This window comes from Triticum aestivum, chromosome 4A (assembly GCF_018294505.1).
Source record: "Triticum aestivum cultivar Chinese Spring chromosome 4A, IWGSC CS RefSeq v2.1, whole genome shotgun sequence".
NCBI lineage: Eukaryota > Viridiplantae > Streptophyta > Magnoliopsida > Poales > Poaceae > Triticum > Triticum aestivum.
The window spans coordinates 588,347,836-588,369,765 of record NC_057803.1 but is presented as its reverse complement, the minus strand read 5'-3'; the positions used below and the strand labels follow the sequence as shown (position 1 = coordinate 588,369,765).

Sequence of the window (21,930 nt, the reverse complement as noted above, 5' to 3'; positions counted from 1 at the left end):
TCCCCCCTTAGGGCGCGCCCCTTGTGGCCGGCCCTCCTCCTCCTCCCATCCTTTATATACGGGGGAGGAGGGCACCCCATAGACACACAAGTTGTTTTCTTAGCCGTGTGCGGTGCCCCCTCCATAGTTTTCCACCTCAGTCGTATTGTCATAGTGCTTAGGCGAAGCCCTGCATCGGTAACTTCATCATCACCGTCACCACGTCGTCGTGCTGACAAAACTCTTCCTCGGCCTCAGCTGGATCTAGAGTTCGAGGAACGTCACCGAGCTAAACATGTACATATCGCGGAGGTGCCGTGCGTTCGGTACTTGATCAGTTGGATCGCGAAGGCGTTTGACTACATGAACCGCGTTACTTAACGCTTCCATTTTCGGTCTACGAGGATACGTGGACACACTCTCCTCGCTCGTTGCTATGCATCTCCTAGATAGATCTTGCGTGATCGTAGGTAAACTTTTGAAATACTGTGTTTCCCAACACTATCCCTCTTCCAACAATGTACGGGACAACTGCTTAGCCAGAGCAAATGCCCCCTCTTGGTAAGCGAAGTGTGCCCCCCACATGTCAGAGAAGATATTAAAAACATCTTAGGAGTGGAGTCAGACACGTTTGAGAGCAAGTATCTGGGTCCCCCTACTCCGAAAGGCAGAATGAAGAATGAAAAGTTCCAGCCCATAATGTATCGGTTTGGGAAGAAATGCAACAATTGGAACGAGATGTTTATGTCTCAAGCGGCCAAGGAGGTCAATGTCAAATCAATAGTTCAATCACTGCCAACCTTTGTCATGGGAGTTTTCAAACTCAATGCAGGGTTTTGTGACAAGTATGAAAAATTGATTAGGGATTTTTGGTGGGGAGACAAGGTTGACCGCCGAAAAGTTCACTGGATGTCATGAGAGAATATGACCAAGCACAAGAGGGACGGTGGCATAGGCTTCCGGGAAATGCAGTGTTTTAACCAAGCTCTCCTAGCCCGGCAGAGTTGGAGACTTCTTCAGTACCCGGACAGCTTGTGTGCAAGAGTGCTAAAATCAAAATACTTCCCTAATGGTAATCTACTGGGCACGGTGTTCGCTTCTGACGCCTCGCCATCCTGGAAAGGAATTGAATTTGGCCTTGAACTACTAAAGGAAGGTTTGATTTGGCGGGTGGGCAACGGTAAGAACATTCAAATCCAGAGAGATAAGTAGATCCCCAGGAAAGAGGGATGCAAAACAGCAGGGTTCATAAGACGCTCAAGGCTTAGATGGGTCAATCAATTGATGAATCCGGATGCAAAAACTTGGAATATGGACCTAATAAACCAAATTTTCCACCACTTTGATGTTGAGGAAATTGAAAGAATAAGAATCCCATCTAAGGATGTGGAAGATGTGGTGGCATGGCACTATGACAAAACAGGCAGATTCACGGTCAAAAGTGCATACAACCTTGCTTATAGGATCAAGAAAAACACCTCTGTTGGAGCGTCTACATCCTCAAATGAGGTAGGGGATAGATGCATCTGGGACGTCATTTGGAAATCTAAGAGCCTGTTTGGATGGCTGCCAAAGGCTGCCTTTCCAAAATTTTGGTCGTTGACCACAAAATGGGCAGCCGTTTGGATTGCAGCCGAATCTCCCGATGGCTGCCAATTTTTTGGCCAGCCGTTGTGATTCTGTACTAGTACATGGGCGAGTTCTCGGCGGCGATTTCCTTCGCCAAAAATTTGGCAGGCCATCGTTTTGGCAGGGCTGGTTTGGGTTCAATCCAAACAGCCCCTAAGGTCCCTCAGAAGGTCAAGATTTTTGGGTGGCGAGTAGCAACCCAGTCCCTAGCTACAAAGCACAACGCCTTCCGGCGCATGATAGCTACATATAACACTTTGGATATCTGCGGCAATGGTGTAGAGAATGAATTTCATGCCATCTTTGCTTGTACGAGGAGTAGAGCCCTGAGAACTGAGCTAAGGACATTCTGGGATTTACCAAAGGAGGAAATGTTCAGAGATACATGCAATCTGTGGTTTCAAATGTTGTTAAGCACGCAGAACGAGATAACCAAGGGCAGAATCCTACTGATGGGATGGCAAGCGTGGAACCTTCGAAATGATGTCATCCATGTCGCTGGGAAAGAAACTGTAACCGGAGCTATGCGGTCCCTTGTCAGGTATGAAGCAGAAATCAAAGAAGCCCAGACTCTGACTGACGGGGGCGCTGGGAGGTATCTACAGCCGACCAGAACCGGACAAGGATCTGAAAATGTTCAGGGCACGGCCTGGTCACCCCCTCCTGCTGGCTGGGCGAAACTGAACTCTGAGGCCTCCTTTGTTCATAGGAATATTGTAGGAATTGCAAAGGATAGGAACTTTGTAGGAAAAATTCCTTTGGAACCCTTTGGTTTGTAGGAATGAATTCCTATTTCTATGTAGGATAGGAATCAATCCTTCACATTTCAAAAAAAAAAATATTAGCCTAGACTCAATGAAAAAATTCCTATCCCATACATCAAATGACATCTCTTTATCTATAGGATTTGAGATGCATGTCATTTCACTTTCTATGATTTTTCTATTCCTATACTATTCATATTCTATGAACCAAAGGAGGCCTGATGCTGCCTTCCTGGTGAACATAGGAGAGAGCTGGGCTGGAGGGATTGCACAGAATCCGCAGGGTCTGGCCTATATCTCTGTTAGCCAAAATTTGAAAAATTGTAAATCCATGGAAGAGGCAGAGGCAGAAGCTGTCCTAAGTGGCCTCCAGGAACTAGCAAAAAGATACAGAGGGAAGGTCATAGTAGAAACGGACAACATGACAGTCGGCAGGGAATGACAAGTCTCTCGGAGTGCTACTCTATCCTGATGGATATCAAACAAACGCTCAGGCTATTTGCAGACCATCAGGTGAGTGTGATTGGGACGAGCCGGAACAAATTGGCTCACGAGCTTGCCTATTTGGCAAGGATAGAGGGCAACAGAACAATGATCTCGGACGTCCCGGAGAAGCTTAGAGAAATGCTACTAGCTGAATGTAACCCCTGTTACCCTTTGGGTCTCAAAAAAAAATGAAGTCCAACAAACACATAAGAATGAGATTAAAAGCTGTCAGAAATTAAAAAACTACGGAGTGTTAGTGTTGGATTATATCCAATGGTGAAAAAAGTTAGATGTCTTTGTGATACTTCAAATTTGGATTAGTTGGTGACGAAAAGATTATTACATTGTGAATAACAAGAACATATTACATGTATATGCAACAACCTCCCAATGACATATCATGTGTATGTTCTCGTATTTATAATTTTTATATATATACAGCTGGTCTATTACCTTTCAGTGACGAAGCGGCTGGAAAATGGGCGCCGACGACTATGGCAACGAGGGTGGGAGGGTGTAGGACGTGGAGAGGAGGGGAGAGGACCACATACGTTTCACCGACGAGCGGACGAGGGGACGACAACGGGAGCGCCCGTGTGCGACCGCTTCGTGTCCACGCGAACGTAAACCCTACCTAAATTTGGATCGAATATGGATCATGGGCAGACTAAAAGCGAGCGCCCCTCCGTTTGAGTCGCCGTGTTGCATCGTTATTTCTATCTGTTTCGATCTAAACAGAACAGACTGAGACGGACAAAATGGTGTCATGAGTTGAAGTTGGCCTTAGGATGTGGTTGAGCAGCGATGTGGACGATCCCATCCAGAGTGGATCGACTGCGCGAACCGAACGCAATGAACCCTCCGATCTTGTAAAGTCAAACGCATGGACTTTGCGACCAGCCTCGCTCCACTTGCCAACCAACCCCGATCGTTGAATTGTGTCCTCTCCTCCTCGACGGACGGCGACCCAGAGCAGAGCAGAGCAGAGGGACGCCGCCGTTCTAAAGTCTGAGCGGCGCCGAGCTTTTACTTTGCCCGTGCTTTTGCCAATTTGCGCACGTCCACGACAATCAAATCAACTGGAGCGCCCGGGCGAGGACGACGCGCTCGCCAGTTGACTCGCCACCACACAGCTCTTTTCACGAGCGCCGTGCATGCATGACCGGTGATGGTGCAAAAGGGGAGGTAGCCCGGCGGCCGGCGCGGCGAGTCGGCGACCCCCCACCCGCATCTCATTTTTTCAGCGCTCTGCAAAGTGCCCTTGGCCATCAGGCATCAGCTTTCTTTAATCATCCAGCCTAGCTATAGATGCTGAACAAGTCAAAGTGGTGCGCAGCAGCGTTGTCAAGCTCGCCCGCCGTTCCGCCAACTAACAACAACCAGAGCCTGTGGTATATGCCATTTGATCAGATCGCCATGCTCTCTCTCGACCGGAGGCAGGAAACTCGGATGGATTTTACTCCACATGGATGTACTCCCTCCGTTCCAAAATAGATAACCCAATTTTGTACTAAAATTAGTATAAAGTTGTGTCATCTATTTCAGAACGAAAGGAGTATTGAGCTAAGTTGGGTTATCTATTTTGAAACAGAGAGAGTACTGAGCTACATCTCACTCCGACAACCGATTGATGACAGCAGGTGTGTGATTTTAGGGCATCTTCAACGGCAACATGCAAACAACCTTTCGCATCCGGGGACCAGTCCGCGGATATGAATGTAGGAGACAGTCATCCAACACTAGCTGCATACATTTTCATAACAACTCAAACCAACCGGATAAAATTCGTACAAACACAATCGAATTTCATGCAAACTCGGTTGAATTTCATACAAACATGATGGATTTGATGCAAAACGAACACAAACGGTTACATTTTGAACATCAACATGATCCTCGCATTTTCCGCATCCCGTGCAAGTTGCAGCCTTTCCTTCTCAAGCTCAATGTCACCAAATGTCTTGGCCTTCTCGAGCTCCCATTTGATCGCCGCTTGTTGCTTCTCCAACTCGATCTTCTCCCTCTCTATTTCTAGCTTCTTCTCCGCCCTCTTCCGGTCCCACTCCATCCTTTTCTTTTGCGCATCCAACATGAGCTTGTACATCTCCTCCTTCTTGTTCTCCCCCATCAAAAAAATGCCCGTCCATGTGGACGACATTTTGGTAGCCGCGGCATCATGGGCGAAACGTGCCTTCTCCCACTTGTTTCCCATGAATTGGCGGTTGTCCATTGGCACAGTGGCTTTTCCATTCGTCACGGCAACATCGTTCTCTTCATCGTCCAACCCAATTGATTGGTTCGAGCTTGAGCCATCATTTCTATTCTTACCGGACTTGAGGTCGGTCACAAGTTGGTTACACTTCGGCTTGCAAGTCACCGCCGACGGATCAGGCCCGGAGGTGAGGAATGGGAGCAAGGATGTAGGCGAGCGAGGGTCCGGGCGCGGGAATGGTTGGAGGGCGGGAGAAGGAGAAAGGGTTTGATGAATTTGGTGCAATTTGGAGTGGGGTTGGGCTGTCGGATCCGACGTGGCAGCACACTTGTGGATATGCATCGACATGCCGGCCTCAAAAAATCATGACCGGTAGTGACCGAGCAGCCCGTCCGAATGTATGAGGTGAGTTTAAGAGGTCTGGATATAAGATGCTTTTGCTACTCCTGCCAATCAACGAGGTCTAAACACAAGGTGGCACGGCGAGGTTCCTGCTCCCGGTATAAAAACGAAGCGGCCGACAGATGTCCCGCCGGCGCCATTATTCAAAGCCAACTCGGTCAACTCTCACACGCCGCCCGCGCGCCTTCCTTCTTCCTCCTCCCACTCCCCAAGTCCCCATCGGCATCACCCCACCCCCCAATAAATCTGGCCGCTCCTCGCCTCGCCGCTACGCAATCATGCCCGTGCCCGCGCGCGACAGCCGAGGCAAAGAACCGGACCAGCGATGGGGAGGCCACGCTCTCTCCCGCTCCTGCTTCTCCTCCTCTGCCGCCTCTCGTGGCAGCAGCCGTGGCTCCTCCACGCCCTCCCGCTCTGCACCGACTCCAGTGAGCAGAGCAGCTTGCCTTCGTGTTCATTTGGCTTTTGTCAGCGTCGCGTGGATGCTGATGCTATCGGATCTGCTTGATGTTTGCAGGGGCGCCGGCGCCGCTGAACGGGACGCTGGGGTTCTGCTCCTACAGCGGGAGCAGCTGCTGCGACGCCGCCGCCGACGCCGCGCTCAAGAAGCGGTTCCAGGCCATGAGCGTCTCCGACGCCGCCTGCGCTGCCGTCGTCAAGTCGGTCCTCTGCGCGGTACGGATTGCCATCTTTTCTTCCTCCCAGCTCCAACTAGTGTGGGGACTGAATTGTATGTGCTGTTGTTGCAAACCAACGTGTTTTTTATCGGGTTGGTTGCACACTACATGTTCGATGTTTTGCCTGAGCTGGGGACTGCAAACGAAAGGCCTTCGATCAGCTGAAACCTGGTTACCTGGGCAGCGTTTGTTTAATATTGATGTTACACTGAGATTCATATTAAGTGTTAAAACATGTCTGAACATGCTGTGGACTTTTTAAGAGTTACCACTGTTTATTGTTCAATTGGGGGACAACTTCAAATTCAAACGAATTTGAAGAAAATCACACACAAGTTCGTAGGAAATTTCTAGAAACAGACCAGGTTTCTAGAACATGTAGCAGATCCAAATTTGCCCCTTCTTGGTTGATTTGCTGGCATCTAGCGGAGACCAAGAAATTTGGTTATCACCAGGCTGAGATTTTTCTTCTTCTTCTTCTTCATGTTTACTGTTAGTCTGTTATCCTTTAATAATAAGTAGTATTAACAAGCTTTTTAATTTTTATTTTCAGAAATGCAGTCCATTTTCAGCTGAGTTGTTCAACTCAAGCTCAAAGATTCGGATGGTTCCACTTCTGTGCAACTACACCTCTTCCGGAAGTTCTGCTCAGTCAAAAGATTCCACACAAGATTACTGCAAACTAGTCTGGGAAACCTGCAAAAATGTGACGATATCGAACTCTCCTTTTCAACCTTCCTTGCAAGGAAGTGGAAGCCTGCCTAGTTCCGCGTCAAAGCTCACCGATGTCTGGCAGTCAGAAAATGACTTTTGTACATCATTTGGTGGCTCATCCGATGACAAGTCGGTATGCTTCAGCGGAAATGCAGTTTCATTCAACACCACCGAGCCGTCACCCTCCCCTAAAGGGGTGTGCCTCGAGAGAATCGGCAACGGGTCGTACCTGAACATGGCCCCTCACCCTGATGGATCCAACAGAGTTTTCTTGTCCAACCAAGCAGGAAAGATATGGTTGGCAGATGTCCCGGAACAGGGGTCTGGAGGCACTCTGCAGTTCGACGAGGCGAACCCGTTCCTTGATCTGACCGACGAAGTGCATTTGGACTCCGAGTTTGGGCTCATGGGTATAGCATTTCATCCAAAGTTTGCTGCCAATGGGCGCCTTTTTGTTTCCTATAATTGTGATAGAACTCAGTCACCTAACTGTGCTGGTAGATGTTCATGTAATTCTGATGTTGGCTGTGACCCTTCAAAGCTAGGCACTGACAATGGTGCTCAGCCATGTTAGTACCAAGTTGTGGTTTCAGAGTATTCTGCAAAAGTCTCCTCATCAAATGTTTCTGCGGTACGCATTTGGATACCCACTTCTACACAGATCTTGAAATTGATGTTCTTTGCTTAATCCTAATTTCATTGTTCGTAGTTTCTCATTCCCCAGCTCACAATGAAGCATGTCTGAAATGAAAGAAGAATGTCATAGAGCTAACATTTGAATAGCATCCTAATTACTGTTTTCTTTTGTAGGCAACATCTGCTAATCCATCAGAGTTTAGCAGGATATTTACAATGGGGTTGCCGTATACAGCTCATCATGCAGGACAAATACTTTTTGGACCTACAGATGGGTATCTGTACTTTATGATGGGGGATGGTGGAAACAAAGGCGACCCTTTCAATTTCTCTCAGAACAAGAAATCACTCTTGGGAAAAATAATGAGGCTTGACATTGACAGTGTACAAAGTAAGTTAGCACTTGAAACAGGTTATTTTGTTTGCTGTCATATTTGCATCCTGTTGACTCCATCTCATATTTTTTTTGTTTACTTAGTATAATCTGTTTTTTGTTCAGTACCATAGCATTTGATTAAGGCTTATTAATATATTTATCAATTGTACAGTTTATCATTTCAGGAAATCATTTGAAATACTTAAATTGTTGATGTTATAAATATTCAGTTTGTCATTTCTGGAGATCATTTGAAATACTTAAAATGTAACTATGCTACCCCCTCCGATCCGTTGTACTAAATCGGCGATAATTAATATGGATCGGAGGGAGTACTAAAGATACCCCCTACTCTTCTGTTGTTTCCATAACAACAACAATATGCTTCTTGCAGGGACATTCAGGAATGTAAGGATTACACTGTTTCCACACTAATTTTGTGAGCAGATGTTGGGTATGTTCAGGAATATAAGGAAGCTAATCGATTGTTTTCAGCTGTTAGTTGAAGTTACCTTATCAGATGAACACTGGCGTTGTAGAAATTTTATAGATGAAGAACCCAGTAGCATGGGTAGTTAACGTGGCACACCAAAGATTTAACTTGGGTTATCTTTTTTCTCCTAAACCCTTCTAATATTTTGCTTTCAGGCCAGAAGCAAATTGGTAACCAGACCTTGTGGGGCAACTATGCAATTCCAAAGGACAATCCATTTGCTCAAGACAGTGAGTTACAACCAGAGATTTGGGCCTTGGGGTTTAGAAACCCATGGAGATGCAGTTTTGATTCTGAGAGGCCTTCCTACTTCTACTGTGCAGATGTTGGGCAGGTACATTAACTTGCTTGTTGCTCAATTTTGATTAATGTAGTTAAAGTGAAGCTACTAGACGATATGGTAACAGATTTGTATTATTTCAAATTTATGTTGCATTCATTTCTCCAGTGCTTTGACTGAATATTGTCATATGAGTATCAGACACATAATCGATAAACTCCAGTTTTCCTCTTTCAAGGCTTGGCTCTTATAATCTCCATTACCGCACAAGAGTTCGACAGTTTCATGTGCTTCCAATATTTATAATTTTAGCATACCCTGCTCAGCAGACACATGTTTCGGCCTTTATCATGGGACATTCTTCTGCATTAGTGAATGGACATAAAAAAATGTTTAAATCTCTTACAGTTATCATGTTTTGCGAAGCTTCACTTTGTAGTTTGTTTTGTGTAAAGAATGCTCAGTTCACTTTTTACTATCAATACTAAATAATTTCCTAGGCTGACATAAATACTATCCATTTCTTATTGCTGGCTCAGTACAAACCTCTGAACAAACCATAATGTCCTAGGTTGGCCTTGGCCAGAAATTGCATTTGGTCTGCCAGTCTGTCTGTCTAACTCCAATGGTTTTTTTACCGCACACGCACAGGATGCATACGAAGAGGTAGATTTGATCTCCAAGGGTGGAAACTACGGATGGCGTGCATACGAAGGCCCATATGTCTATCATCCAGAGTGGACAGCCGGGGGGAATACATCACTTAGTTCCATAAATGCCATCTTCCCTGCCATGGGCTACAACCATTCTGCTGTGAACAAGAACGTTGGGTCTGCATCAATTACAGGTGGATATGTCTACCGTGGGTCTACTGATCCCTGCTTATATGGAAGGTACACTTCTCCTAACTTGAATAATAAATGAGCAAACAAGTAAAAGTACTACTTCTGGACATGGAGTTTCTGCTTGCAAGCTCAAATGTTTTCTCATGAACAAGAAAATCGATTTTTTTAGTAAAATACTAGCTCTGTTCCAAAATATATGACGTTTTGGTAGGCTAGTTGGAGGTAGTAAATAATAAAAACTGATATTTTTACAACAAACATTGACGAATTGTTTACATACGTACGTACAATTTTTTTGTGAAGAAGAAACATTTCCAAATGCTCTGGGCTAAAAAGAATCGATACTCCAAAAAGATTATTTGTGAAAGCATTCCTACAACCTCTTTAATCTAGTACACATGATTTGGTCTCAGGTACATGTACGCTGATCTGTACGCATCGGCGATGTGGACCGGCTCGGAGACCCCACCGAGCAGCGCGAACTACACCTCCACCCTGACGCCGTTCAGCTGCTCCAAGAACTCCCCGATACCCTGCGAGTCCGCTGGCGGAGGAGGTCCTCTCCCGTCGCTGGGCTACATATTCTCCTTCGGCGAGGACAACCGCAAGGACGTCTTCGTCCTGGCCAGCAAAGGCGTCTACCGGGTCGTCCGGCCCAGCCTGTGCGGCTTCACCTGCGCCTCCGAGAAGCCGGCGACCGATAACGGAACAACGCCAACTACGCCTTCCGGCCCTTCGTCGTCGTCCCTAGCCTCGGTGACGCGGGCAGGGACGTCGATGGCCGTGGCCCTGGCCTCCGTTGTATATGCGCTGTACTTTTGAGCTCCCTCCATGCGTGTGTGTAACTGCAGCGTGTTTTTCTACGCAGACGTTCACATCACGCACACACACTCACGGACTCACCCCCTATGGATATGAACACATGCACGTAAACCTTATCTCTACGAGCAGTTCCGAGAGATTGAGCCGGCAGATGAGTATTCAGTATTGGCTGTACTACTAAAGTGATGAAGCCTCACCACATTGCTTAGCTGAAACTCGGTTTCTTTTGTACTAGAGTAATAAAGTTTGGCATCTCTACCGTCTGATACAGTTGGGGATTGTTGTGGCTCGACAGTGCTGCCAATGAATGTGTTGGGGCCGGCCGGGTCGGCTTTGTCCTGGTACCAACTTGTGTTGTGAAGCTGCTGCAGCGCTTGTGTTCGGCTAGCCCGTCGCCATCCCGGCTTGAATGAATTTTTGTTACTCCCTCTGTTCACTTATATAAGACGTTTTAGTAAATTCAGACAGTGTACTAAACAGTTCAAACTCAGCTGTCTGAAACGCCTTATAAGAACGAACGGAGGGAGTACTACTAATTGGGCCTGCCTGCCTGCCTGCCAACGGTTCAGAGAAGACGGGAGGGAGGAAGCTCGTCGTCGCTGCTGTAGGTTCTTGTCTTGCTACCTGTACGGGAATGGATTATTGGGAATGGAATGGATTGTCTAACAACCGAATGCCACGCTCGCTTCATTCTGCGGTTGCTCGCTCGTGATCCTGGAGCGATCGTGCGGACGTGTCCACAGCCAAACCGAAACCCAGAAGAAAAATACTAAGTACTACTTAGCCTGCTAATATAATCTGTCATTTCTAGGCGGCAGAAGAGAACCGACAGAGAATAGAATCCAATCCAATTCTGTTGGGGAGAGGAGGTCTCTTCCTGGCCTGCTCGACCGCTCCGATCTTGATCTCGTCAACGCATGCACCAACCAAGTGAGCAGAATGGGATCAAATGATACTCTAATATCCGTGCCATTGGATGCCATTATTTTTGGGTGGGTACCGCTGAGTGCACAGGTACGTACGTGCTCGTCCTCGGCTATATCGACCATGCATCGGACGGCCGGCCGGCCCGTGCATGAGGCCCTTTCCAGTGCTCTACCGTGGACGGGTGCTAAGCATGTCATATAAGTAAAAAAATGATATGGCGCAATATTTAAGGAGGGGAGAGAATACTTTGGTGATCCCAGAAAGAACCAATGCCAAGCATGAGAACCTAGGCCAAACACTTAAATGAAACAATTTGGCCAATGCATGAAAGACTTTAGGTGTTAACTCATTAAATAAAATGTGCTTAGCAACAACAAGTTAAGCACCTATACATTCAGGAGTTGAGTTGCTAAGGTATTTAATACACTTAGCACCTCATCTACAAGCACCTTTGCATTGGAAGAGGTCTGATGGCGGCCATGACTGGCTATTCGCCGCGGCTTTGAGATTAGTGCTGCCACACGTTTAACCCACCAGCACCAGGGGTTGAAGCTAACTGCATGCATGCTTCTTCTCTTCTCTTGTCCCGCCATGAAATGATTGCTTCGTGCTCTCCCACCCTCACGCTCCATGACGGCATGATTGATCCATCCATCCACGTCCCACACCGTATATAAACACGAGTCCCTCGGCTCGACCGCTCGATCACACCCATACATGTTGATGTCGTCCTCCATGGACCACGCCGGCCCCTCCGTCCTGCGCTGGCTGCTCTCCGTCGCCGCCGGGGGCCTCTTCGCGCTCTTCCTCCTCGTCGCCTCCCCGGTCCCCTTCCCCTCCGCCTCGCTCTTCCTCGCCCCGACCTCCCCCGCCTCCTCCGCGTCCCGGCGCTCTCAGCTCCCGCTCTTCGTCGACCCGGCGCTCTCGGCGCAGGCCCGCGCGCCGCCGGCCGCGCCCGCCTCGCCGCCGCGGTTCGCGTACCTGATCTCCGGCTCGAAGGGGGACGCCGGGATGCTGCGCCGGTGCCTCCTCGCGCTGTACCACCCGAGGAACCACTACATCCTGCACCTGGACGCGGAGGCGCCCGACTCGGACCGCGCGGCGCTGGCGGCGTTCGTGGCGGCGCACCCGGTGCTCGCCGCGGCGCGCAACGTGCGGGTGGTGGAGAAGGCGAACCTGGTCACCTACCGCGGCCCCACCATGGTGACCACCACGCTGCACGCCGCCGCGGCCTTCCTCTGGGGCGAGGGCCGCGGCAAAGGCGCCGACTGGGACTGGTTCATCAACCTCTCCGCCTCCGACTACCCGCTCGTCACGCAGGACGGTGCGTCGCCGTAATCGCCTCTTCTTGGTGAACGAAACGAGTTCGCTAGCTGATTTGGATTCTGCCATGGCATGCCGCGTGTAGATATGATGGAGGTGTTCTCGGAGCTGCCGCGCGACCTCAACTTCCTGGATCACACCAGCGACATCGGATGGAAAGCGTACGTGCTCCAGCTTGATTGGATGCATGGTCGGCGCATGTTTTTACAAGTTTCTAAAGTTCATCGTGGTTTTCATGCATGGCAGGTTTGCTCGGGCGATGCCGGTGATCATCGACCCGGCGCTCTACATGAAGAAGAAGGGCGACCTCTTCTGGATCCCTCAGAAGCGGGAGCTGCCCACCGCCTTCAAGCTCTTCACCGGTACGCCTCAACTAATCTGTGGGTGCACGCCACGTACGTTTCTCCCTGGAAACCATGGCCATGTCCCCGGCTTCCATTGGCACGTAGCAAGCGAAATTTGGATCTTTTCTTGAGCTGATATTCTTTGGGATATTTAGCTGTGCTGTATAGTGATTGTCGCCGTTGTGCATGTGTGGCACGGCACCTATCCATGGCCTGTCCCCTTGAGCATGCCCGTGCGTGCTGCCAATCATTTTAGTAGGGGCTAATAGCCAGCTCGCACTGTCGGTCACGACATTTCCCAGGGAGGAATTGTCTCATTACAATATCGTCCCGTTCGTGGCTCGCACATTGGCTACGTGACCCAAAAATCATGGCCGGTGCGCTGCACATCTTAAAATAAAATGATGATATGACACTCCCACCGTCCCTTATTACATGGTGTCCTCGTTTCGCGCGATTCAATTTTAATCATAATATTTCACCTATAGCATATAGTATGTTTTGTTAGTGAAACTGATGGTCAAAGGTAAATGTAATTATAGACTAGTATGTACTATTTTATACTCCCTACGTCCAAAATTACTTATCGCTCAAACAGACAAGTTATTCTGGACAAAGAGAGTATATACCACGATACAACATCTAGATGGCCGGCCACAACCAAACACAAAAACAACAAGAACAGCCTGACAACAGCAAGTACTCTCTATCTCCCTTAATCTTTTATAATTCTCAAGTTAATCCTTGGGGGCCAATCGAGAGAACAAAAAAAATTTACAAATATTTTTTTTAATTAAGGATGATCTGCTTGCTTCGTGCCAGGTTCCGCGTGGATGGTGCTATCGAGGCCGTTCGTGGAGTACCTGATCTGGGGGTGGGACAACCTCCCGCGCACGGTGCTCATGTACTACGCCAACTTCATCTCGTCGCCGGAGGGCTACTTCCACACCGTGGCCTGCAACGCCGACGAGTTCCGCAACACCACCGTCAACCACGACCTCCACTACATCGCCTGGGACAACCCCCCGATGCAGCACCCGCACCTACTCACCCTCGGCGACTGGGACGGCATGCTCGCCAGCGCCGCCCCCTTCGCGCGCAAGTTCCGCCGGGACGACCCCGTCCTCGACAGGATCGACGCCGACCTCCTGTCGCGGGCGCCCGGCATGCTCGCCCCGGGCGGCTGGTGCGTCGGGGAGGTGCCGGCTGCCGGTGGCAACCGGACCGGCAGCGACGACCCGTGCAAGGCCGTCGGGGACGCGGCGCACGTGCGGCCTGGCCCCGGGGCGGCGAGGCTGAAGCGGCTCGTCACGTCGCTCCTGTCGGAGGAGAACTTCCGGCCGAAACAGTGCAAAGTAGCAGTAGTAGAGGAACATGTTTCCGCAAAAAAAGTAGAAGAACATATTCCCTCAAAAAATGTAGAAGAACATCACTGAAACGAGGATCCCAATCCATTCTTTCCGGATGTCATTTCAGTGTAACGCTTCACGCAATGTATGTATAGTGCACACCAGAGCCTAGTGCCTGGTGCCCGGTGCAGACTGCGGGTCAATCTCTCGAACTGGGTGACATTTTCTCTCCTCGGCATCGGTAATGATTGATCAATGGACTACAGATGAGTGGATTCTTTGTTGGCGCGATGTGAGATTCAAGGCAAAGAAATTTTACAAGTTCTACTTCAGAAATTTAAACCACCCAAAGTACATCACTATGGTTTGGAAGAAAATGCATGATGATCCGGTAATGATTGATCAATGGACTACAGATGAGTGGATTCTTTGTTGGCGCGATGAGAGATTCAAGGCAAGGAAATTTTACAAGTTCTACTTCAGAAATTTAAATCACCCAAAGTACATCACTATGGTTTGGAAGACAAAATGCATGATGAAGCACAAGGGTTTTGCTTGGATAATGTTTATGGATAGAGTCAATACCAGAGATTTATATGCAGAAGGCATTTTGACACCAGTCTTGCTAACTGAGACTATGCTATATCCGTGAGATCTTACATTGAGATCTGTGCAAAATTTTATTTTCAGTTTTTTTTTCCTTTTTCTCTCGTGTATGTTATGTCATTTGACTGAGACTTGTAAAATCTTAGTCGACTAAGACCTAGCCACACCTTTTTGACATTGGTGAGGACCACTCTTGCATGCTCTGCCCCTTTGGTTCCTTAGAGACAAACAAGCATCTGTTCTACACATGTCAATTCAGTATTGAATGCTGGAATAAAATTCATATCCACTGGGACACCAATGCAACTATGCAAGAGATGACGGAATTGGACCAAAAGGAATGGCATCAGCCCCCTCTTGAAAGAGACTAGTGGTTGGGGCCCGCCATTGTGGGCCGCTTGAGAGAAAGATGCGCGCACCTCACCATCATGCCAAAAATTAAAAAATATTCTCGCATCACGTGCACACAACAATCTTAAAAGGAAAAAGAAAAAACCTAGAAAAACTTCTCTCAAAAAAGACTCCCTACCATTTAAAAAAAACTCTAAAAAAATACTTTCTCACTGTGACCAACCAGCATGCGCCACATGGCGTAGCTGGTTGGCCACCATTCTAGCGCCTTTTAATGGGTTTAATTGTTATTTTGGCAGCATGGAACATTTGGAAACAAAGAAATATATGCTACTTTGAGAAGATCAGACCATCTCTGCCAGATTGGAGGAGAATGCCTACTGCTGACCTAGACATCCTCAAGCTTAGAGTAAAACCAGAGCTTGCTCAATTTATTGGCGATTCCATCTCTTCTTTCTAACTACCTTGTATAGTTTCCTGTTAGCCTCCTCTACCTCTTTGAGGACATGTAAATACTCTGCTAAGTTAATACTCCCTCCGTCCGGAAATACTTGTCGTTCAAATGGATCTATCTACCACTAAAATAGTGCTAGATACATTCATTTTTCAATGCTAGATACATTCATTTGAGCGACAAGTTACTCGAGATGGAGGGAGTATAGAACAGTGGCGGTAAAAAAACATATCTCGAGGCGGAGTGATCAAATTTCTACTATCAATCCCAGCACAGCACATCTTGGTTACTGTTTCAAAGAAGAAAATTGTCCAATATCTAGTGACATACATAATTATATCATAGACTAGAAAAATTGTTGCGTCTGTATCAACAAGCCTTACTACATCTGTGCACTTGAAAGGCAACAAATGGTAACGCTTACAGCATATACGCTTGAAGAATGTTCATGGAAAAACTAACTCAGACTTGTCACTGTACTTTGTTGCGATAGACTGAATTTTGTCAGTTTGGCCTACATACATGCAGCGACCGACCCTGAGAGTGACAGGAATTCCAATATGACTTCTTCCAAGAGGTCAGCATGTAACATGATGGCTATCTGGTTGCCCACCATATATATGTCATCACCAAGTTCCATCCAGTTTGGATCCAGAACCTTGTCATCAGGATGGCCTATCGCCAGCTCCTCCTGCTGCCTGACAATCATTTGCCAGACCTTCTCAACAGGCCCTTCAGGGCCCCAGATAGGCCTGCACTGTCTGGTAGAACTCACCCATGGGTGTATATTGGTGCAAGGTGCAAGGACATCGGAGAGAACAGAATTTGCAAGATCAAACATAAGTCTCCTCTCTGGCTTTGGCCATGAAGTAATTGTGGCGTACTTGCTCTCAAGCCTCTCAAAGACTTGGGGACCAACAGGGAAACTAGATGAGTGCCATGACTTGCACAAGAGCTGCCAGTCAGTTGAAACTATCATACCAGAGCTTATAAGAATATCAAGGAGATATGAGAAGTCCCTGTCCTCCTCAACCTGAAATGCTTCCAAAGATTTGTAAGAAGAATCATTGCCATCATCACATGACATGGAGGAGACTTCAGGTTCATCTCGGAATCGACGATGGTCCATTTGTGTCTCCACACCTGAGGTTAATAAAGAAGTTCCAGTTAATGAATGCATGATGCAAAAATTCTGTAAACAAATCTTTTGTGCAATTCTCGTAAATAGCTGCACTCCTCACATTTTTGGCATACTAAAAGAAGTGATTTAAAACTCAACTTAACTATACACCTAAATTCTTTGTTTGAACAGCATGTTGCAATGTGTGAGTTAGCAATAATGTTTATCAGATGCTATGTCGTAAGTATTTAGCTTAATTTAATGATTGTTTGTATTAACTTCGCAGTTTAGGAGAGCTGGCAATGTACAACAAAAAGACACAAGCACTAGTCTATGCAGCCTTCTAGCTATATTGTTATCTTACTGGGCATTTCTTGCAAGTCATTCTTGAAGAATCCAGAACAGCAACTGTCTTCATCAGTTGGGGGCTGTAGAATGGACACTGGGCTCGGCTGCTCAAACTCTTCCAATCCTTTACGAGACTTTGCCAGATCATCATGATTAGAAATAGATATGGATTCACAGTCATAAAACTGCAAAGGCGTTGCTGAAACCTAAAAAAGATAGGGAAACGACTTGAAGAGCTGTGCACCATAAACTTAGGCTTCATGGTATCAGCATGAAAAGATTTAACAATCTAAACTTGTCAACAGATGAAAGTTGCATTAGAGTCTACATAGTTAGTGGGGAAAATGATGAAGTTTAAATATGACATAACAACAAGTACTCTACTATAGTGGAACAATGCACATCTGATATCATGAAAAAATAGAACTTAGAAAACATATTAATGTTAAAGAAAAAATATCATGAATTGTCTATAATTCAGGATCAATAACTGAAACAGTCTCATTACAGTGATTCTGAATGAGTGAATTGAGTTCACAGAGTTCTTTTATCTTGTCAGAAAACACTTGATTTTTTTTAATGACGGAAGAAACACATCCTCATGATAATAAGAAAATTATGAAACAGGAGTATGATTCAAAGCAGCAGTTGAACACTTATTATTGCAGAGGAATTGGATTGTTCATGCTTCTATGTTAAATTGTTAATAGTAGAGAACTTTTTCGCTATTTCATTCTTGATTCGTTGAAACAACAGAAAGTATGCAACATGCAAGAATATTATGTTTTGTTTTACTTTGCTAAATTCATGGCGCACAAAGTTCAGACCTTCTGTTTCCTAGATAATTGCAATTGAAACGCAGAAGGCACAGTTTCAGCAGGCTCGTGGATTAACCCCTCGTCTGTCGCGAACAATACTCTCTCATTTATGCAGTCAGAAGTTGAAACATTATCAGATGGATGCCATGAATGACACCTGAAATCATCAAGAGAAGGAGAAGCAGGTCTCCGCTGTTCCAAGGCAAGACTTTTTACCACAGAAGCATTCCTTGAGTTATTTTGCCTCCCGCTGGCAATTTGCTTGAGCCTTCGTTTGGCCAGAAAAGAATCAAAGGTAACCTTGCCGTTGTTGTAACTAACTGAAGGATCTGGGAAAATTTCACTGTTAGGAGACCCTTCACAGGAAGAACTCCTGTCCAATGAGGTGTGAAGAGACAGTGGAGATCCATGCTTTGGTAAAACTATAAAGCATCCTTCCTTGTTGTGGCCTTTGCCCTGGTCAACTTTGTTGTGTTGAATCTGAGCATGCGGGTTCAAATTTTTCTTTACCCTCTCTGAATCAGATAAAGCAAACATCTGTGCAAGAGTTCTCGATCCGACATCGCCTTCATCATACTTCCGAAAGGATTTCCCAGGTAAGCTACTTGATGATGACTTGTTGTTTTGCCTGGAGTTAATGTCACCGCCAGAATACATCTGAAATGATCCGGTGCTATTCATATCTATGATGTTGAATTGATCAAATGATGGCTCTTCTCCCTTTGACAGAGAATTGATGGCATCACTAGTCAAGTATCTTTCTCCTTTTTTTCTAGCCACATTAACAGTATTTAAAAGATGTTGTGAAACTTTCTCATTGCTCACTACAACAGACTCAGCCAACTTCTTCCTATTTCTCCTGGAATTGCAATTGTCATGAGAGAGCAACGACATGGAAAAAGAGTTCTCCGGATCATGCCTGTTTCCCAAGCCAGGCTCCAGAACGACAATGTTGTTGAAATCTCCGTAATTCCCTCTCGGCAGATCTTTTATATCTTTAAGTGAGGAATTAGCTAAACCCACTGGGTACTTCCTGAAAGTGCCTGTGATATCTTTCTCATGCTGATTATTTGGGGAATAATTCACATCGCGGGGGCACTTCTCAAACAAAGGATTGTCTATTTCAAGTGGGTTCAAGCGATCCAAGCCATTGCTGTACTCCACGTCATTATCAAATGTTCCATTACAATAGGGAGACTTTGACGGCATAAGCTTTTTTAATTTCATTGCGCTCCTCTTCAAGCTTGGCAGACCTTTAGGGCAATGATACGACATCTCTTTTGTGAAAGTCTCCGGTAGCTCCTCCGACACTTCAAAGACATCCTTGAATTGTTGATGTCTTTTATGGGCTATGTAAGTAGGTGGCAATACGTCAATTCCCATCAGTTTTGCGACCACACTGGGGGATGACCGTCTTTCCTCCAATTCTTTCAGTACATCCTTCCCAACAAGTAGTTTGGCTGGACAGCTGCTAGTCCTTTGTGGCCTGCACTCCTTATATCGATGGCCAAGCTATAGACAATTTCCAAGATAAAAAGAAAAGAAAAAACTCAGTGCTTCAGAATTTTGGTTGTTGATCACAAGTTATAACTATGAAACCATTCAGCTTCAAGAGGATTTTAATGAACAGAAGGAAGTAACTCACCGAAATCTGTTCCATCTTGAAGAGTGACTATATGGAGAATCAACTAAGAGGAGAGGTTCTGATATTCGTCTCAAGTCAAGTGCTTTGTGCCTGCAGATATACATGGAACAAAGATTTAAAGGATGCACATAAGATGGAGAGATAAAATTAACACATAGTGGCACTCGAAGTCTTTGATTTTTCTGCATCAAACAAATTCTAAATGTGACTAGCAAGCCAGTAAACTTGCCGTCACTGTGAAATCGATATTATCAGCTTACTTAATTAGGAAATCTACTCCTCATCTATCTCCGAGCTTTCCATTGCTCCCCAATGCCATGTCAGAACTCGGACTAGCTACTACAGAAACACAACGGCATAACTCTGCGCTTGGAGCATGGTGAGAAAGCACAGTAAGGCGGCGGAAACATAGGCTATGTACTGCATGCAAAGTAGATATGTACATATGAGGAGCTATTTTTTGCGTAAAGGAATCCATTAAAACCAGTACACGAACTGTGACATGCTAACAACTCATCTCCAAAAGACATATACAAACTGTAACATTATGATGCTATATTTATCTATTTTTGCGGAGAAAACTTCCGATCTATTCATCATCTGTCAAGGTAGTACAAAAAACACTAGAAGTAAAAAAATACATCCAGGTAAAGCAAAAGCCAAAAAGGGACAAAAGTGCTGAACTCGATACTGGATACACCTTTCCAGGTGCGGCATCAGAAAGCCTCTTTACGAGAAAGTGGCATTCTCTGAGGGAATAAATTAATGCGCCAGAGAAAATCACGACTCGAACAAGATTAAACTAGGCGTGCGTGTAGTTGCAGATTGGCCTTCTGAATGTGGCTTGTGAGCTTATCAACTGCAATTGTTCTTTGTCGGGTGTGCGCCTGTGTCTAGATCGATCTTAAAATGGAGTACTACATCGTTGGAGAATACAGTGTTAATTTTCACAGATAGCGACTGTCAGCTGCTGTCAATGGGAAGTTCAGAAAGAAACAAGCTGTTAATAATAAATAATCAAGGCCAAAAGTCCTCACTCAGCTCAGTTTCAGCCAGATCTGAAACCCACCGGGGGTGCAGCACCAAAGCAGATTCGCTCCTAACCGGACGCGCGTCTTCCTCGCGGCACCACGGTAGCCAGAGCAATGGCTCGGCCAGCCACCCAAGAAACGCCCCCGAAAAAACCAAAGCCGCCGCCGCCGCCGCCGCCTCCGCCGCGAAAAGGAAGGAGCCCAAGCGATGTTCGCCGCCGGAGACGGGGGAGTGGTGCGGCGTGGACGAGCAAGGGGGGATCTCTCCGGTGGCAAATGCGCGCGAGCTTCCGAGGGGAATCACGTCGGCATTCGCGGCCTCTCTCTTCCCTTCGCCTCTTCTTTTTCCTATCTCGGTTGGATTTGGGAGAGGAGGAGGAGCAGCGCAACGGCGCGGGGCCTGAAGGCCGAGTGGTGAATGGTACCGGACGGATCAGGAATTTAATTAGTTCATCTAACGCCGTCAAAAAATAACTGTCTCAACTTTAATACAATTTTGTATTAAGTTTAATATAAAGTTGAGACGCTTATTTTAAAGCGAAGGCAGTATCAAACAAGAGTTGGTACGACGTCATTTCACACGCTGTCATTACCGCGAAAAATAATTTAAAACCGAGTTTCGTATCAATTTGGAAATCAAACGGTTAATGCAATTAATTAGTCTGATCACATATATGCAATTAATTAGCCTGTTGATGGTTTTTTTAGGATGCTTGTGATGGTAGGGAAGCTCAAACTCGGCGGATCGGTTCGGACCGGTGTTCAGACACAGGTTTGAAAGCCGGTCATCCAGTCGTATCTCGCAAATGTCCAACTATATTTAACACATAACGGAGGGCTCACAAACTATTTTTTGACGGACCGGGCCTTACGTTTTTTAGTTGATGTGTTAGCAAACGATGTATCCTTATTTACGCTTTTTTTTTGCGGAATGTCCTTATTTACGCATGAAGCAAAACCATCATGACGACAGTTCCTAAAAAACATGGAGCTAAAAATAGAGAAAGTTGTAATTGCGCTGCCATGTAGCTATACCTTTTATCTAGACCATCCATTTTTCCATCAACATTCGCGCATATGAACTTTTTCTTTGTTTCTCCCAAATAAGAAAACATTTAAACCTAAAACTTTGCAGGTCAACATCGAGACTAGCATGTGCAGATTTTTTCTTGAATGAAAATATATAAAATGGTAAAACTCATTCAGATTTTTATTTTGAAAATTTTCTTTTGCATAAGAAAAATCTTTATTCTTGTAGTGGTGTTACCTCCATCAGAGTTTGCTTGTCACCCTGGTATT

The 21,930-nt window shown here is 46.2% G+C and overlaps 2 protein-coding genes and 1 pseudogene across 3 annotated transcripts; 2 read left to right on the top strand and 1 right to left on the bottom strand.

Moving 5' to 3' along the window:
- The first annotated feature begins 5,616 nt into the window (after positions 1 to 5,616).
- LOC123087229 (HIPL1 protein-like) lies at positions 5,617 to 10,745 on the top strand (annotated as a pseudogene).
- Positions 10,746 to 11,819: 1,074 nt separating this feature from the next.
- LOC123087228 (beta-glucuronosyltransferase GlcAT14B) lies at positions 11,820 to 14,448 on the top strand. Its single transcript, XM_044509181.1, has 4 exons — positions 11,820 to 12,566; positions 12,651 to 12,726; positions 12,812 to 12,927; positions 13,732 to 14,448. Exons 1-4 carry the CDS (start codon positions 11,960 to 11,962, stop codon positions 14,343 to 14,345), a joined length of 1,413 nt encoding a protein of 470 aa, XP_044365116.1. The 5' UTR covers positions 11,820 to 11,959; the 3' UTR covers positions 14,346 to 14,448.
- A 1,452-nt stretch (positions 14,449 to 15,900) lies between these two features.
- On the bottom strand, positions 15,901 to 21,055 carry LOC123087227 (uncharacterized). 2 transcript variants are annotated; one of them, XM_044509179.1, is made up of 5 exons: positions 20,638 to 21,055; positions 19,601 to 19,690; positions 17,965 to 19,467; positions 17,154 to 17,343; positions 15,901 to 16,812 (listed from the first exon to the last, which is right to left on the bottom strand). In XM_044509179.1, exons 2-5 carry the CDS (start codon positions 19,613 to 19,615, stop codon positions 16,184 to 16,186), a joined length of 2,337 nt encoding a protein of 778 aa, XP_044365114.1. In that variant the 5' UTR covers positions 19,616 to 19,690; positions 20,638 to 21,055; the 3' UTR covers positions 15,901 to 16,183. The 2 variants fall into 2 exon arrangements, with proteins under 2 accessions (XP_044365114.1, XP_044365115.1); XM_044509180.1 differs by having other exon boundaries at positions 20,670 to 21,055.
- Between the last annotated feature and the right edge of the window lie 875 nt (positions 21,056 to 21,930).